Raw genomic sequence first — 12,974 nt, 5'->3', positions numbered from 1 at the left:
AAAGTGCAATCATACACTTCAAAATAAACATATTCCACGCCTGATCTTGCTTTCTGTGTTTGAATTTTGAGAGCTGATGTTTAGCTAATTTTACTTCATTATAAATCACAGGAAAATTATTTTAAAGTTTTGCCTTGGTTGATATTCCCATGACAACAATGCTAGAAACCCTTCTGAATAGTGTGATTCTCAGGAGTCTGTGAACTCAGATGAGGCTTATAGAGGAGTGAATTTGTATCTGATCATTGTCTAGGGGAAAAAAGGCTCATGCACCCAGCTAATTCAAGAAACTGCCAAACTAGCTCAGCTATTGGCCAGTGACAATTTCCTGGTGTGAGACTGTACTCAGTAAACCTCAGGGGAATGGAACTGGGTGAGTTTGCCCATGGGTGCTGCACACCAGCATTGCTTCCCTGGCACTCCCATGTCCTGGAGTGATGCCTGAGCCAGCACAGCTCACTGGGACTTTTCCATCTGCTGCTCTGCCTGTTGCCAAAATGAGAGCAAGATTATTCTGACCAGAGATTACTTGAATCCTGTTGTAACAGACCAAACAATTACATAATGTAATAGAATATACATATTTTAATTGGCTTACTAATATGATCTTCTTCTTTCTCTTCCACCTCCCCTATACACTATAGATTGTTTTCAGATAAGGCACACATTTTCATAGTTCTGCTTAAATAATTTTAATGATAATATTTTTACCACTTCAAATTTAATTTGAAAGTTATCCCAAATCAATACATATATATTCTTTGCTAGTCTTTGTTTAGAACTCTAAAATGGAAATGTAAAGACTTTTTTCAAAAGAAGGGGAGCATTTTACTTCTTAAGCAATTAACTTCATTGTCTGTTGCATGGGTTGTTTTATTATAGAAATGATCATCACCATGTTATTATACAACAAGCTAGCATTCAATGTATATATTTCCATGGATGGATAAGCAGAAAAACAGATACATTATTTCAAAGTTATTTTCCTTTGTTCAGAAGGACTTAAAAACCACTACATAAATTATAAAAATAATGGTTCATCAATGAAATGATTTATCATTTATGCATTGCCCCATCAGCAATGTCAAAAGTCGATGTTTTAAATAAATTTATTTTCTTTATTAAACAATAGCATTCCTATTTAAATATTATACTTTCTGATACATCTTCCAAAATTTATTTTATTCCTATATCCACCCACATATTTGGTGAATTTCTTTTGTAACCTTCAGTCATTTTTTTTGCCAGTATGAATTGTCAGAAAGATACAAGTAGATATTTAATTCCAGTTTATTAAAAAGCTCATATATTTCAATTGTTGTAATATCAGTAAATTCTATAGTCAGCTTTAGAGATGTCATACAGTGAATCTCTGTACTTCTCAACCATCAACTAGAATGTGAAGGGAAAAATTATGGTGATTTAATTCAAATTTTGAAAAAAATTCAGGTTTTTTTTTTTTTACTGGTTTAGTTTTAGGAGTTTTTTCCTTAATAAAGTGTTAAAAAGTTTTTACTATGAAGAGATATATTTTCCACTGCTGTGAACAGCACTTTCAGTGTCCTTGGAACATTGTGAAAAGGCAAGATTCTCATTCTAGAGTGATTCAGTGGCAGAAATGACTACACAGTATCTTCATTGGTGAGTGAAGGAAACATTCATAGTCGCAATATTACTCCTTGTTTTGCCATAGCTGCGTGGGACACTCTGTTTTTTTCATTTTTAGTTTTCCTTATATGGCTGAGACATCTGAGACACAAGTATTTGACTGCTGAATATTTCTCCATCTTGTCATGGCTGATGATTTCCTTTACACTCAGCATTCCCCCTCCTTGCTACTACTCTACCAGTCCTAAGTAATTTTTTTCCTACTTGAAACCCTTTTGTTCCTGCAGGTTTCTGTTTCGTAAGTCCGATTTCTTAAAATTGTCAACACTTTTCCAACATTTCTCTCCTTTATCTCCTGCACCCCAAAGGGTGAGAGTACCATGGCCAAATCCAGAGGTGAGGTGAGGAGCATGGCTATGATCAATCTTCTCACCTGTCTGAGGATCTTAGTACATCTTGTGAAAACACATGGAAACTGGACAGCCTTGTTCTTTAAATCTACCTGTGTTATGGTTTATCTTTAATCTTAATGAAAACATACAAAACTAATTTTCTTAGAATTTTATCTGTGGCTTAATTCCGTTCTATCTCAAATCGCTTTGATTTTGCACTTGCCTATCTGCTCTCACCAAAATCAGCTGTAAAGCTAATCCAAATAACTAATAAATCAGATTAAGGCCTCTCCTCACGGGTTTCAAAAATCATATCCTAATATATATGTAATTTCAAAACAATGTGAATTTTTTTCTTTATATGTTATGACATCAATAGAAGCTTTAATTCTGTGACAGGATGAAATATTAATGTCATACTACAAACAGTGTTCCCACCAACTTTGACAAGCAACTTTGTTATCAGTGTTGCTTTAAATAAATTAAATTATTATATTGGTATAGTTATCATAGTTATATTAAAGAAGGTATTTAAAATATTTGGGGTTTTTACAGCTTCCCAGTATGTATCAAACAAACTCAAAATAGTAGTTCTTCTTTGTGCTCTAAAATAACAAAGTATTTATGCATTAAATACCTTTTTATTTTCCTAGTTGAACTAAAAACCATTAAATCATGAAAGTTCAATGTTAATGTGAAAGAATCAGTTCTTAGAAACTTTTTGAAAATGTTTATTTTATACCTGACTTAGTCACCTAACTATAGAAGGTCTTTCAAAACACTTCTTGTTAAAAAGAAAAAAAAAAAACAAAAAACAGGGAAATATAAGTTCCATAGTTTTGAATGAGTTTCAATTGTAATGTGTTAAAATTATGCTAAATTGAAAAGGATTTTTTTTATACAGAATATGGTATAAGTAATGTAATACCTTGAGATGATGATGAAGGAAACTGACAACTTTAAAGACACTTTTTTCACCCACTTCTTCAAATAAATGATCATCAATGAATACTTATGGAAATAAGATTAAAAATTTTCCAGAAATGTAAAAAATGAACTAAAACAAAAACCAAAAGCAAGTTTCTACAAATGTCTTTGAAAGTTTTGGCAATATTCAAGTTCTTATTGAATAAGTTATGTTTCTAATGATTTCTAATGACATAATTGAACATTTTTTCAGGAATCATTATTTGATGAGAAAGAGGAATGAAGAACTTTGGCAAGTAAAAAGAAATTTTCCAGTGAAAAGAACTAAGTGAAAAGATGCATTTTCTGGACTCTCAAATGTAAGTTCAGACGAAATTCCTGTAAAGGTTCTGCACCAAATACTCTAAGGGAAGCAGGTCAAAAGGGAGAATCTCCATCTGTATGTGTGTACAGAATCAGACAATGGTTTGGTTTGGAAGGGAAGTTAAAGCTCATCCCATTACAACTCCCCTGCCATGGGCACCTCCCTCTAGACCAGTACTCTCAGAGCCCCATCCAACCTGGCCTTGAGCATTCCAGGACTGGGGCATCCAGAGCTTCCCTGGGCAACCTGTGCCAGTGTACAGGTCTGCTTTACATATGGCAAAATAAAGCTTTTGCTTCTGCACAGGAACAAAACATGCAACATCAATATGTTCAGACCGATGTTAAATGAACACATGTCCTCTGAGGTGACAGAATTTCTCTGTGCTCTTACAGAATCTCATTGTGTATATTCAATTACTGGTACAATAAAATAGTAATTGCAAGCTTTATAACAAGCACTCTGCGTGATCTGGGGAGTTGGATAAAGTGACATCCAGGCATCCTTTTCACACCCTCAGTGATATTAAGTTTTGTTGGGGAGAAAAAAGCATGTTAGTAACTTCTTGTTAATTTTTCCCTTTCCTCCTCCTTAGAAGGCATGGATTGAAGTTAAAAGGAAAGATAGATTGTTACCCAAACGTCCCCTTTACAGTAATGTGGGTTTTTAAGGAAAAAAAGCAATGCTGTAAAATACTTTCCTAGCTTACAAATGCATGTTGCAGAGTTATGATACATGTTTTGCCTTTCTTTCAAGACAGTCAGAAGATAAAGTAAACTGCTTTCAATCTAAAGCAAAAATTTGAAAATTATGAACTAACGAGAGGGTGAAATTGAAATACTGCACTATGTCGTGGCAGGAAAGAAACATTCTTATTTATCAAGTTGAACTGCACTTTTGTATTGACCCTTAAAAATGTGCCCAACCATGCTGGTTATTTCTGCACTGCCTCTGAATAATGTCTTTGATTTTATATCTGATCTGGAAGTTTTCCTAAACTCAAAAAATGAACAATTTTTACAAAAATGAACAAATGTAAAATGAACAAATTTTTGTAAAATGAACAAATTTTACAAAAAATGAAGACTTAAAGTCTTACAAAATGCATATACTTACTCAAAACCTCTAAAAAGACAGAAAATATAGGTCTCAAAATTTTTTATCCATTGATGAGCACCAAAAAAAAAATCATAATGCAGTACCAAAAAATTAAACAGCTCTATAAAATTTTCTACCAGGAGGGGTTTCTAAGAACCTCTGCAGATTAATTAAGATTGATGTGAGTATTGAGAACACACACTTATGTGTGGTTTTAGAAATGCTATTACATAAAAGGATAAATTATTTTAATTGCTTCATTTAGGAGAATTCAAAATCATGCTGTGCATATACCACAGAGACATGGGAAATTTTTGCATCTTTACAGTGGATGACAATCCTAAGTAGAGTACTGCAGCCAGGAGATATGAAAAAGAGTCAAACTATCTCAGGATTGTATTTAAATTAAGAAAATAATTCAAGTTTGACAGCATTTTTAAGACCTATGTAAATTCAAGCAAAACAGTTTTAAGAAGTAATACTTGGAATAGTATGTTAAATATTGGTTAACAATAATAAATTATGTTAGCTACAAAAAGACCAGTTTAATATTATAAGTGATGCCAATATATGGTGCATGTTTTTACTTTAAAATGTTCAACCGCTACAACTGCAACTTCCAGCAGAGTCCTGCATGGTAGGGCATCTTTTCTCAGTATTAAAACTTCCTTTGGGGATACAACTTCAATCAGGTAGATTAAATCAGAATGGATCAAGCTCAGGCTGCATATTTATATAGACACTGCACATAGTTGCTTCACTAGCGCAGTAGCATGGCAGCCACCTATTATGAGCAAAACTTATAATTTATGAATTCTAATTTTAGTGATTTTGTTTGAGGTGGGGTGGGTTTTTTGTTTGTTGGTTTGTTTGGTTTGTTTTGGTTTTGATTTTTTTTGTTTTCTGGTGTTTTTTTAGTTTGAGGTATTTTAAATATTCACTATTAGATAAACCATTGTAGATAAAATGCAGATACGATGCTAAAAATTATCTCTGCAGATGCAAAATACATCATTTAGATAGTACAAGAAAAAAAAGAGCATTTATCAGCAATAAAGAAAATACAGGTAGTAATGGTTTTAAGTCAGTTTCCTTTATTACAAAAAATGAAGACAGACGTTGCATGAACTAAAATGAACTTTGAACAACAGATGAAAGACACACTAAGTTAGATATATTTCTTGACATTGTGTTTGGAAAGGTGCTGAGGGACATCACAGTTACATCATGCACACGTTCTTCAGGGAAAAAGCAGAGATGACAACAAGTGCTGCATGCATGAAAAAATCATTGGAGCAAAATGGTAGTGAATTATGAACAAGATAACAACAAGCAATGTTTCACAAATTAAAATTAACTACTTTAAATCCGGATTTTTTCCTTGCCTTTCACACTGTTTTTGAAAACAGATGTTGCAGTGTATTCAATATTTTTCACAGAATTAGTTTTTAGTACATTGTATGTATTTTTTTTTTGTAATTCTGTTGGATACATACACTGAGAAAGATTTACTTTGCTTCTATTATGGGCATTTAATACATGCATTAAAATTAAAACTTTATGTAAATAAAATATGCACTTGAAATTGCCTCTACAAAAATATTAAACATGTAAAATAAATATACAGAGCTGTTAATAAGAGTATCGTACAACATAAAGGTAGTATGGTGGCAAGCATTACTACCACAGCTTCTTGGGACTTCAGATCCTATAGTAAATGAACAAAAATGGATATTCCTACCTCAGTTTCTGGCTCTTGTTGTAAAATATCTAAACTTAGCACAGCATTCAAGTGTACAGCATACATACAGCTACTGTTTCTAAACAGGGAAAGTTGGTTCACCTCTACACTTGGTATTTGATGCCATCAACTTTATAAGATGTCATTGATATTAAAGGGAAAAGGTGATTTTCCATCACTTATACATTATGTCTGATAAATATATAGCAATGGAAAACTGAACATTCCTTATATGCCTGAAGAAAATGAATGGATAAAATAAATGTGATAAGCATAAATAAGCCCTAAATACAGGAAATATTTCAGTGATGTCATTATAGACCTCAGAAGCTACATTTCTCTATATAATATTCAACTTGCATCCTAAAAGTAACATTTTCATTTTTTCCTTTGCTCCTAAAATTCCTGAAAAATGAACAATCAGAAATCATCAACAAACTGGACAACAGATAGAAAATTGGCAACTATTAGCACAACCAGAAATTGTGTATAAATCTCCATTATGTCTTAAAAAAACCCCAAAAAAACAAAAAAAAAAAGCCCAACAACTGTTTTTTTTTCAGGCTTAATTAGTTAACTTTACATTTGCATACACATTTGAGTGGTGCCTATGCAGGTTTCCATAATGGAGAGAGAGAGTACATGGTAAGACCCTGAAAACTGACTGAGAATTGGTCAAAAGGTTATGTGTGTAATTAAATAACCATATCTGTTTATCTTTTAAATAAATATTGTCCACATGTACATAATATTTTTGCATCAGTGGTTGGCCTTATACTTTTGTTATTTTGTTATTTGGTAATAGTAAGTTTTTTACATTTCAAAAAACCATTCAGAAGTTATATTTTATACCCAATGTATGCAATTTGTGTGTCTATTTCTGGGCAATATTTTTCCTCTTTAGAGAGACAGCAATTTATATTCTAATAACCCTACAGCAGTAAAAAAAGGATCACATTTGAAGTTGCATTATGTAAACACTTTGATTTGTGAACAATTTGTAAATGTTAGGAACTTGTCAAAACTCTGGAAAGAAGAAAGACAACAAATAAAATCTGATTAGGAAAGAAGCCAGCCTTAGACTCTAAAGGTTGTAAATCAGAACATTTTCAAAATACTGTTCCTTAGAGATATACTGCTATATCACAGAATAATCATTACCCCTTTTAAGTTTCTACCAGTTTTAATCCACCAATTTGGATTTAAGGCACAAGCTCAGCATAGCATATTTTAGGACTTCAGTATTATAGACAGTTTAATATTAGCATTTCAAAATATGTGACAAGGTTAAAAAAATTGTAACATTTTATACTGTCAGTCATAAGAACTAAAATCCTTCTTGCAATTACAACATTTAAAGGAACAAATTTACTTATCTAACATTTAAATACTAATGTCAAAAGTAAATTGAATTCAATTTATAAAGACATATTTATCATTTTAATAGAGTTTAAATTACAATTTTAAGCTGTTCAGTCTATTCCTATGAATTATAATTTAATTTGAAAATGTCTGTTCATTTTTTCTCATTCTTGTCAGTAAGAAGCCAAGATTTCAAAATCTTCTGAATATTCACACAGATTGCACAAAATACTGTGAAATAATCTTGCTCTCATTGTTTTTGAAGACACAATTATGAAACACTCATAAAGAGAACTACAAACAAAGCTGTATTAGTCATTCATCTGAGGAGATATATGACAACCCAAGGACATTATTCTCTTCCACTTTTTCTTTCTCATTACAGAGGTTTTGGGTCACTGCCCAGAACTGCCTGGCTCTGCAGTCACATAATACTCACAATATTGGTCTAAGTCATTCTCTTTGGAATTTGATGGGAAGAGGATGGCCAAAAGAAAAGGATCACATTCAAAGTACTCGATAACCTCAAAATACAAAGCACAGAATAATTTAAATTGGAGCAGACCTAAAATTTCTCTCACTTAACAGAGCAAATTTATCTAGTTCCCAGCTGAAGCTACTATCAGTTGGAAAAAAAAGATAAGTGATCCAAATTTGTCTCTTTATCCCACTGGCATTGTGACACTGAGGATAAAAGACAACTTGCCATTCATAATGTATATTTAGCTTCTAAAATTTCTCAAGGCTTTTCATTATCTTCTTCACAGTATGTTTGGAGAGCTCACAGTCGATCAGTCTCTGTGCCCTAATTCCTATCTTGTCTTCTCATATACTTATCTGCAATGTTAGAATGACTTGCTAAGATAATAAATATATAGCCTGTAAGGAGCTCTTCAAATGTCTTACTGGACTAGAAAAATTATATGGGATCTTTAATTTTTCTGCTTTCCTGCATACCTGTAGTAGTGTCCAGTCTTGCTTTATTGAAAAAAATTAAGAACGGTGACAAGAGTGCGGAAGGTGAAAATCTATTGAACATTTAGTAGAATAGCATCAAGATTTAAAATTTCAGAAAATTAGGAAAATTTTACAAAACAAGGAACTATTTGGATCAGACTGCCTGTGCAACCTTATAAGATCCTATTTTATTTTTCAGTTTATGAGACAATATAAGTGTTACTCAAGACTCTTTAATCCAGTGGTAGGTGATCATTAGTTTTGATTGGATCTGCAATTTTATTTCCTTTGCTGTTCAGAACAGCAACTATGTGTCCACAAGAGAAGATTCTGTTCCCTCCTGTGCATGCAGTGCCTGTCTTGCAGTGGGATCAGAATGCAAAAGGGATGTGACTGCAAAGAGGAGCCCCTAGAAAGAATTTGCTGCTCCCCTGGACTACAAGGGAGTCCCAGTGTTTGCGCACCACTGAGCTCCTGCAGACTGAGAAAGATCTACCAGCAGTGGTTTGTAGTATGCTTGTACTGTGGGTTTCTTTCCCCTTTAGCATCTACTACAGCATCTACTTACTAAATATTAGCCAATCTTCAGTTCTTGGACGATAAGTAGAGATATCCTTGCAGTTTTTTTACCACAGAAGGCAATAGTGGCAATAGTGACAACAACAAACATTTTCACTATCTGGATTTTTGAAATGGTAAGAGAAAAAAAAGAAAACCTCTTGCAAAAGTTCCTGCCCAAGGTGATTCTTTCACAAAAAACAAATTTAGCATTAGCAACAGCATTTGTCCAAGTTATACTCAATTGAAAATATGTTCTCAAATCTGAAAATTTTTGGTAACCTTGTGTACAATAATTACATGAAAAGAAGCTAGTAATTCCAAATCTGCTGTAACACAGTTAAATGAAAAGTTTTGTTAAAAATATTATCTAGCCTTCATTAGTTACATCTCTTGGTTCAATAAGCATTTGATAATTTTAAAAAATAAATAGTATATATTGGAAGAACACCTATACAACTAAATTACAAAGTCAATATATATATTCCCATTGTTTGTGCATGGAAAAATGGGCTTTCACCTGAGTGGCCCTAAATGGAAACCTAAAGTTTCAACCCCTACAAAATTAGAAGCGAAAATATCTTTCTTTACCACACTATGTCAGGTGCTCTTCAATGTAATTAATTTAAAAGTAATGTCATTACATTAAGTCAAAATGACAGAACATAGTGGCAAGGGCCATGGATGGAACAGTGGCTTGACTTTACAGTGAGAGCTAATCTGCAGATCACAATAAAACAAATGTTTGCCACATAGCAATCTTTTCAATTCCAGCTACTTCATTACACAAAAGATGGGAACTATTTAAAAGAGTATTTCTGTCTTTTATGGATTAAGTTATTCCATAGACTTACACACTGAAGACATCTTACATCTTAGTCACTGAAGACTATCTTTTGACATAGTCCAATTTTCTAAAATGGTTGTTAGCTTGTTTAGATGAGGACAGGTTTTATTTTGATGTCCTAAAGGAAAGACTTCCAAAAATGTTTAAAAATTGGTAAAAATCATCGTAATATTTCTTAGAAATAGGAAAATCCTTTAGCTGAGTGAAGACATATAGGTACTTAATTTTGACCGATTGATTTCCAATTGGCAAGATAACTTTTTTTAGATCCCAAAAGGTATGAACTATAAGGAGGAAAAAATCAACATATACAGTTAATTTATCATGTTTGTTATATTAAGTAACAATTTGAAGGGAACTGTCTTAAAATAAATATTTAATCCTGCCTTAAAGTGCATTGCTTTCTTGGGTTTCCTGTATGCAACAGAGAAATGAATCATAAACCTAGACAACTACATAAATTTTAAAATCAAATATATGCACTAAAATATAAATATGGACTCTTATTAAATGAAATATTTTTCCTGAAGTTTTACACACACTGCTGCAGAGCTCATAAGCCATGCTTTTAATATATAAAACAGGAAAAAATGCTTTTTCCATTTTTACTACAGGTCAAAATTTAACCCCTGGGGCTTCCAAGTCCTACAGATGCCATTAAATGAAATGTGGCACCTTTGAAGTCACAAAGAGTGACTTTGGTGGGCAGGGACCTATTTTATGTGCTGAGGCATATCAGTGGAGAGGCACAGAAAAAGAATTTGAAATGAAACACTACAAACTAAAACAATTCATAAATAATTGGTTAGGGAAGACATGCTTGTTAAAATCCATTAGAAAGCACAAAACATGTCCATATTCACAGAACCACAGAATGGCCTGGGTTTTGAGGGACCTTAAAGGTCATCCAACCCTCTGCTGTGGACAGGAACACCTTCCACTAGACCAAGTTTCTCAGAGCTCCATCCAGCCTGGACTTAAACCATTTTTATAAAGTTTTAAGTACCTTGTTTCAGGAACCAGTGAAAGGACAACTCTTTGCAAAGGATTAGTACAAAATGAAAATACTCTCCTGGAAGATGAATTGGTGGTGTTCCTGGAAAGCCATGCAACTGACAGTGGTAAGGTCTCTGCAAGAATTTCTTATAATCAAAATCTAGTTGAGAAAATTGATCAAATTCAGTAAGTCAGATTCTACATGTTCTGTCTGACTGGATGTGTCAAGCATCATCTTTTGAATTTGTCACAAAACTCACCAGGTTTCCAAAAAGCCCCATGAAGAATTTTGCACACACAGACTGAAGTAATTACACTATTTAGGATCTTGACTAGGAATGGAAACTTTGGAAGAGGTGTAGAAAAGTACAAATTTTATAATATCTGTGTTTATTTTCCCGCAAATAAAAAATTAGGAGAGATAGGAAGAATACATATTGCTTGCCTTATCATCAACAGTATAAAAGCATGCACCAGAAACTCATGACTACAATGAGAGAGAAAACAGCAGCATTCAGCTGCAGGGACTGGCCTCCATTTTCACGTCTAGTAGCTCCACAGCATCTGTCTGTGTGGATAAGAATAGTTATAGAAAATCAAGAGTGTGAAAAAGAAGCAAATTTTAGGAAAAAAAAAGTGGAAGAGTTGAGACAACATGAAAAAGAAAGTATGAAAAGGAAACAAAAGTGACAGTGGGAAAGAAAAAAGAAAAAAAATATTTACATTGTGCAAAGACAGTCACTTGAAAGACATTACTCTAACGAAAACATCAAATTATGAGTAAAACATAGATGAAATGACAACCATTGAAGTACCCTAGCCAAATCTATGTAATCTAGTACTAAAACAGTGGAAAAGGTATACCTCCATAGCAGAAATGTGGTCCTCCTCAGCAGTCAAAGTAGCAAACTGTTTGGTCTAATTTTAAAACAATTTATTTAAGTGCTTAACCTGAAACATGTTTCTTGATTCCCCTTGAGACCATTCAGCCAAGCCCAACCTGAATACAATTTTGACTTTCATGTTGGAGGTACTTGGAACTCACAAAACTGCCAGGTAACACTGTCCTGTAACTATCAGAAATGGTGTATACTGACTTTAAAGCAAGGAGTATTGAAAGCAAGGAGAAACACCAGCCTGTAGGCTGAAAGGAGAAACTAGAACTGTTTCAATAATTATATGAAAAGAAGGATCCAGTCATACACAAGAGACAAACTTCTTTGTCTGTTTCTCCTTGCTAATGGCTTTTTCTTGTTCCTGAATTATTGTAGATGTTTACAATGGGCCACCATGAAAACTGGCTTCAATAATATGGACACAGGTCCAATTAAAATATGAATGACCCATGCAATTAACACATGCAGCTCAGTAATTAGATATCGACTTTGACACTAGAATGGGAACAAAGTAGCTTCTAAGACATTCATATCCTCACAGTATGTCTGATTACAATTACAAAGTTCAAATATATTTTTTCTACAAATATTTATATTGAAGGTTCATTTTTTGACAAATAATATAGTCAAATTTATGCAATATATAGTGTATTGACTAGATTTTTTTTCCAGCTACATTAACAATAATTATGTTGGTAGTGATTAATACCAGTGTTAAACTAATATTTTGAAAAAGACTTCAAAAGAAATGAAAACGTATAAAACCTTATGCAGTGTAAGCAATAACCTTGGTTAAATCTTTAAAACTGATTTAAAAAATTGTAATGGAAGCAACTATAAAGCAAATGGAAGCAAACTATAAAGCTAAAAATAGTCCTGTATGCATAATATTTAACCAATATATTATCTTCTTATCACAGAAAGGCCCCTGTTCTTGCACAAATACATGCACGATACCTATCATATGTAGATAACTATCAAGCAGAAAAGGCAGCAATATAAATAAACTAAGAACAATTATGGGCATTATTCCATCCTCACCCATATCTCCACTGTGATGTTTCTAGCGATACATAGTGCGCTCAAGCCATTCAAAATTCACAACCAATTCTTTTTCTTAAGACTTAAATAGTTTGGTCAATATACTCATAGAAAAAAAAAAAAACCAAAAAAAAAACCAAAACATCAAAACCCACAAATCTTCAATAATTAAGCTTTTAAATATTTT

General features: G+C 32.9%; 1 protein-coding gene across 2 annotated transcripts in view; it reads right to left on the bottom strand.

The window, feature by feature from the left end:
- Window positions 1–12,974, bottom strand: part of NCAM2 (neural cell adhesion molecule 2) — a 276,541-nt gene that overhangs the window by 16,441 nt on the left and 247,126 nt on the right. The window contains exon 16 of one of the 2 annotated variants that reach the window (XM_038156028.1): window positions 3,051–11,418. The exons of the other annotated variant lie outside the window; for it this stretch is intronic. Coding sequence (XP_038011956.1) covers window positions 11,303–11,418 — 116 coding nt within the window. The 3' untranslated portion in view covers window positions 3,051–11,302. Of the gene's footprint in view, window positions 1–3,050; window positions 11,419–12,974 lie in introns of those variants that run through there. 2 annotated transcript variants of the gene reach the window in all.

Source organism: Motacilla alba, chromosome 1 (genome assembly GCF_015832195.1).
Source record: "Motacilla alba alba isolate MOTALB_02 chromosome 1, Motacilla_alba_V1.0_pri, whole genome shotgun sequence".
In the NCBI taxonomy this organism is placed as follows: Eukaryota; Metazoa; Chordata; class Aves; order Passeriformes; family Motacillidae; genus Motacilla; species Motacilla alba.
Note: the sequence above shows the minus strand (reverse complement) of the source record. Positions and strands in the feature narration are given on the sequence as shown.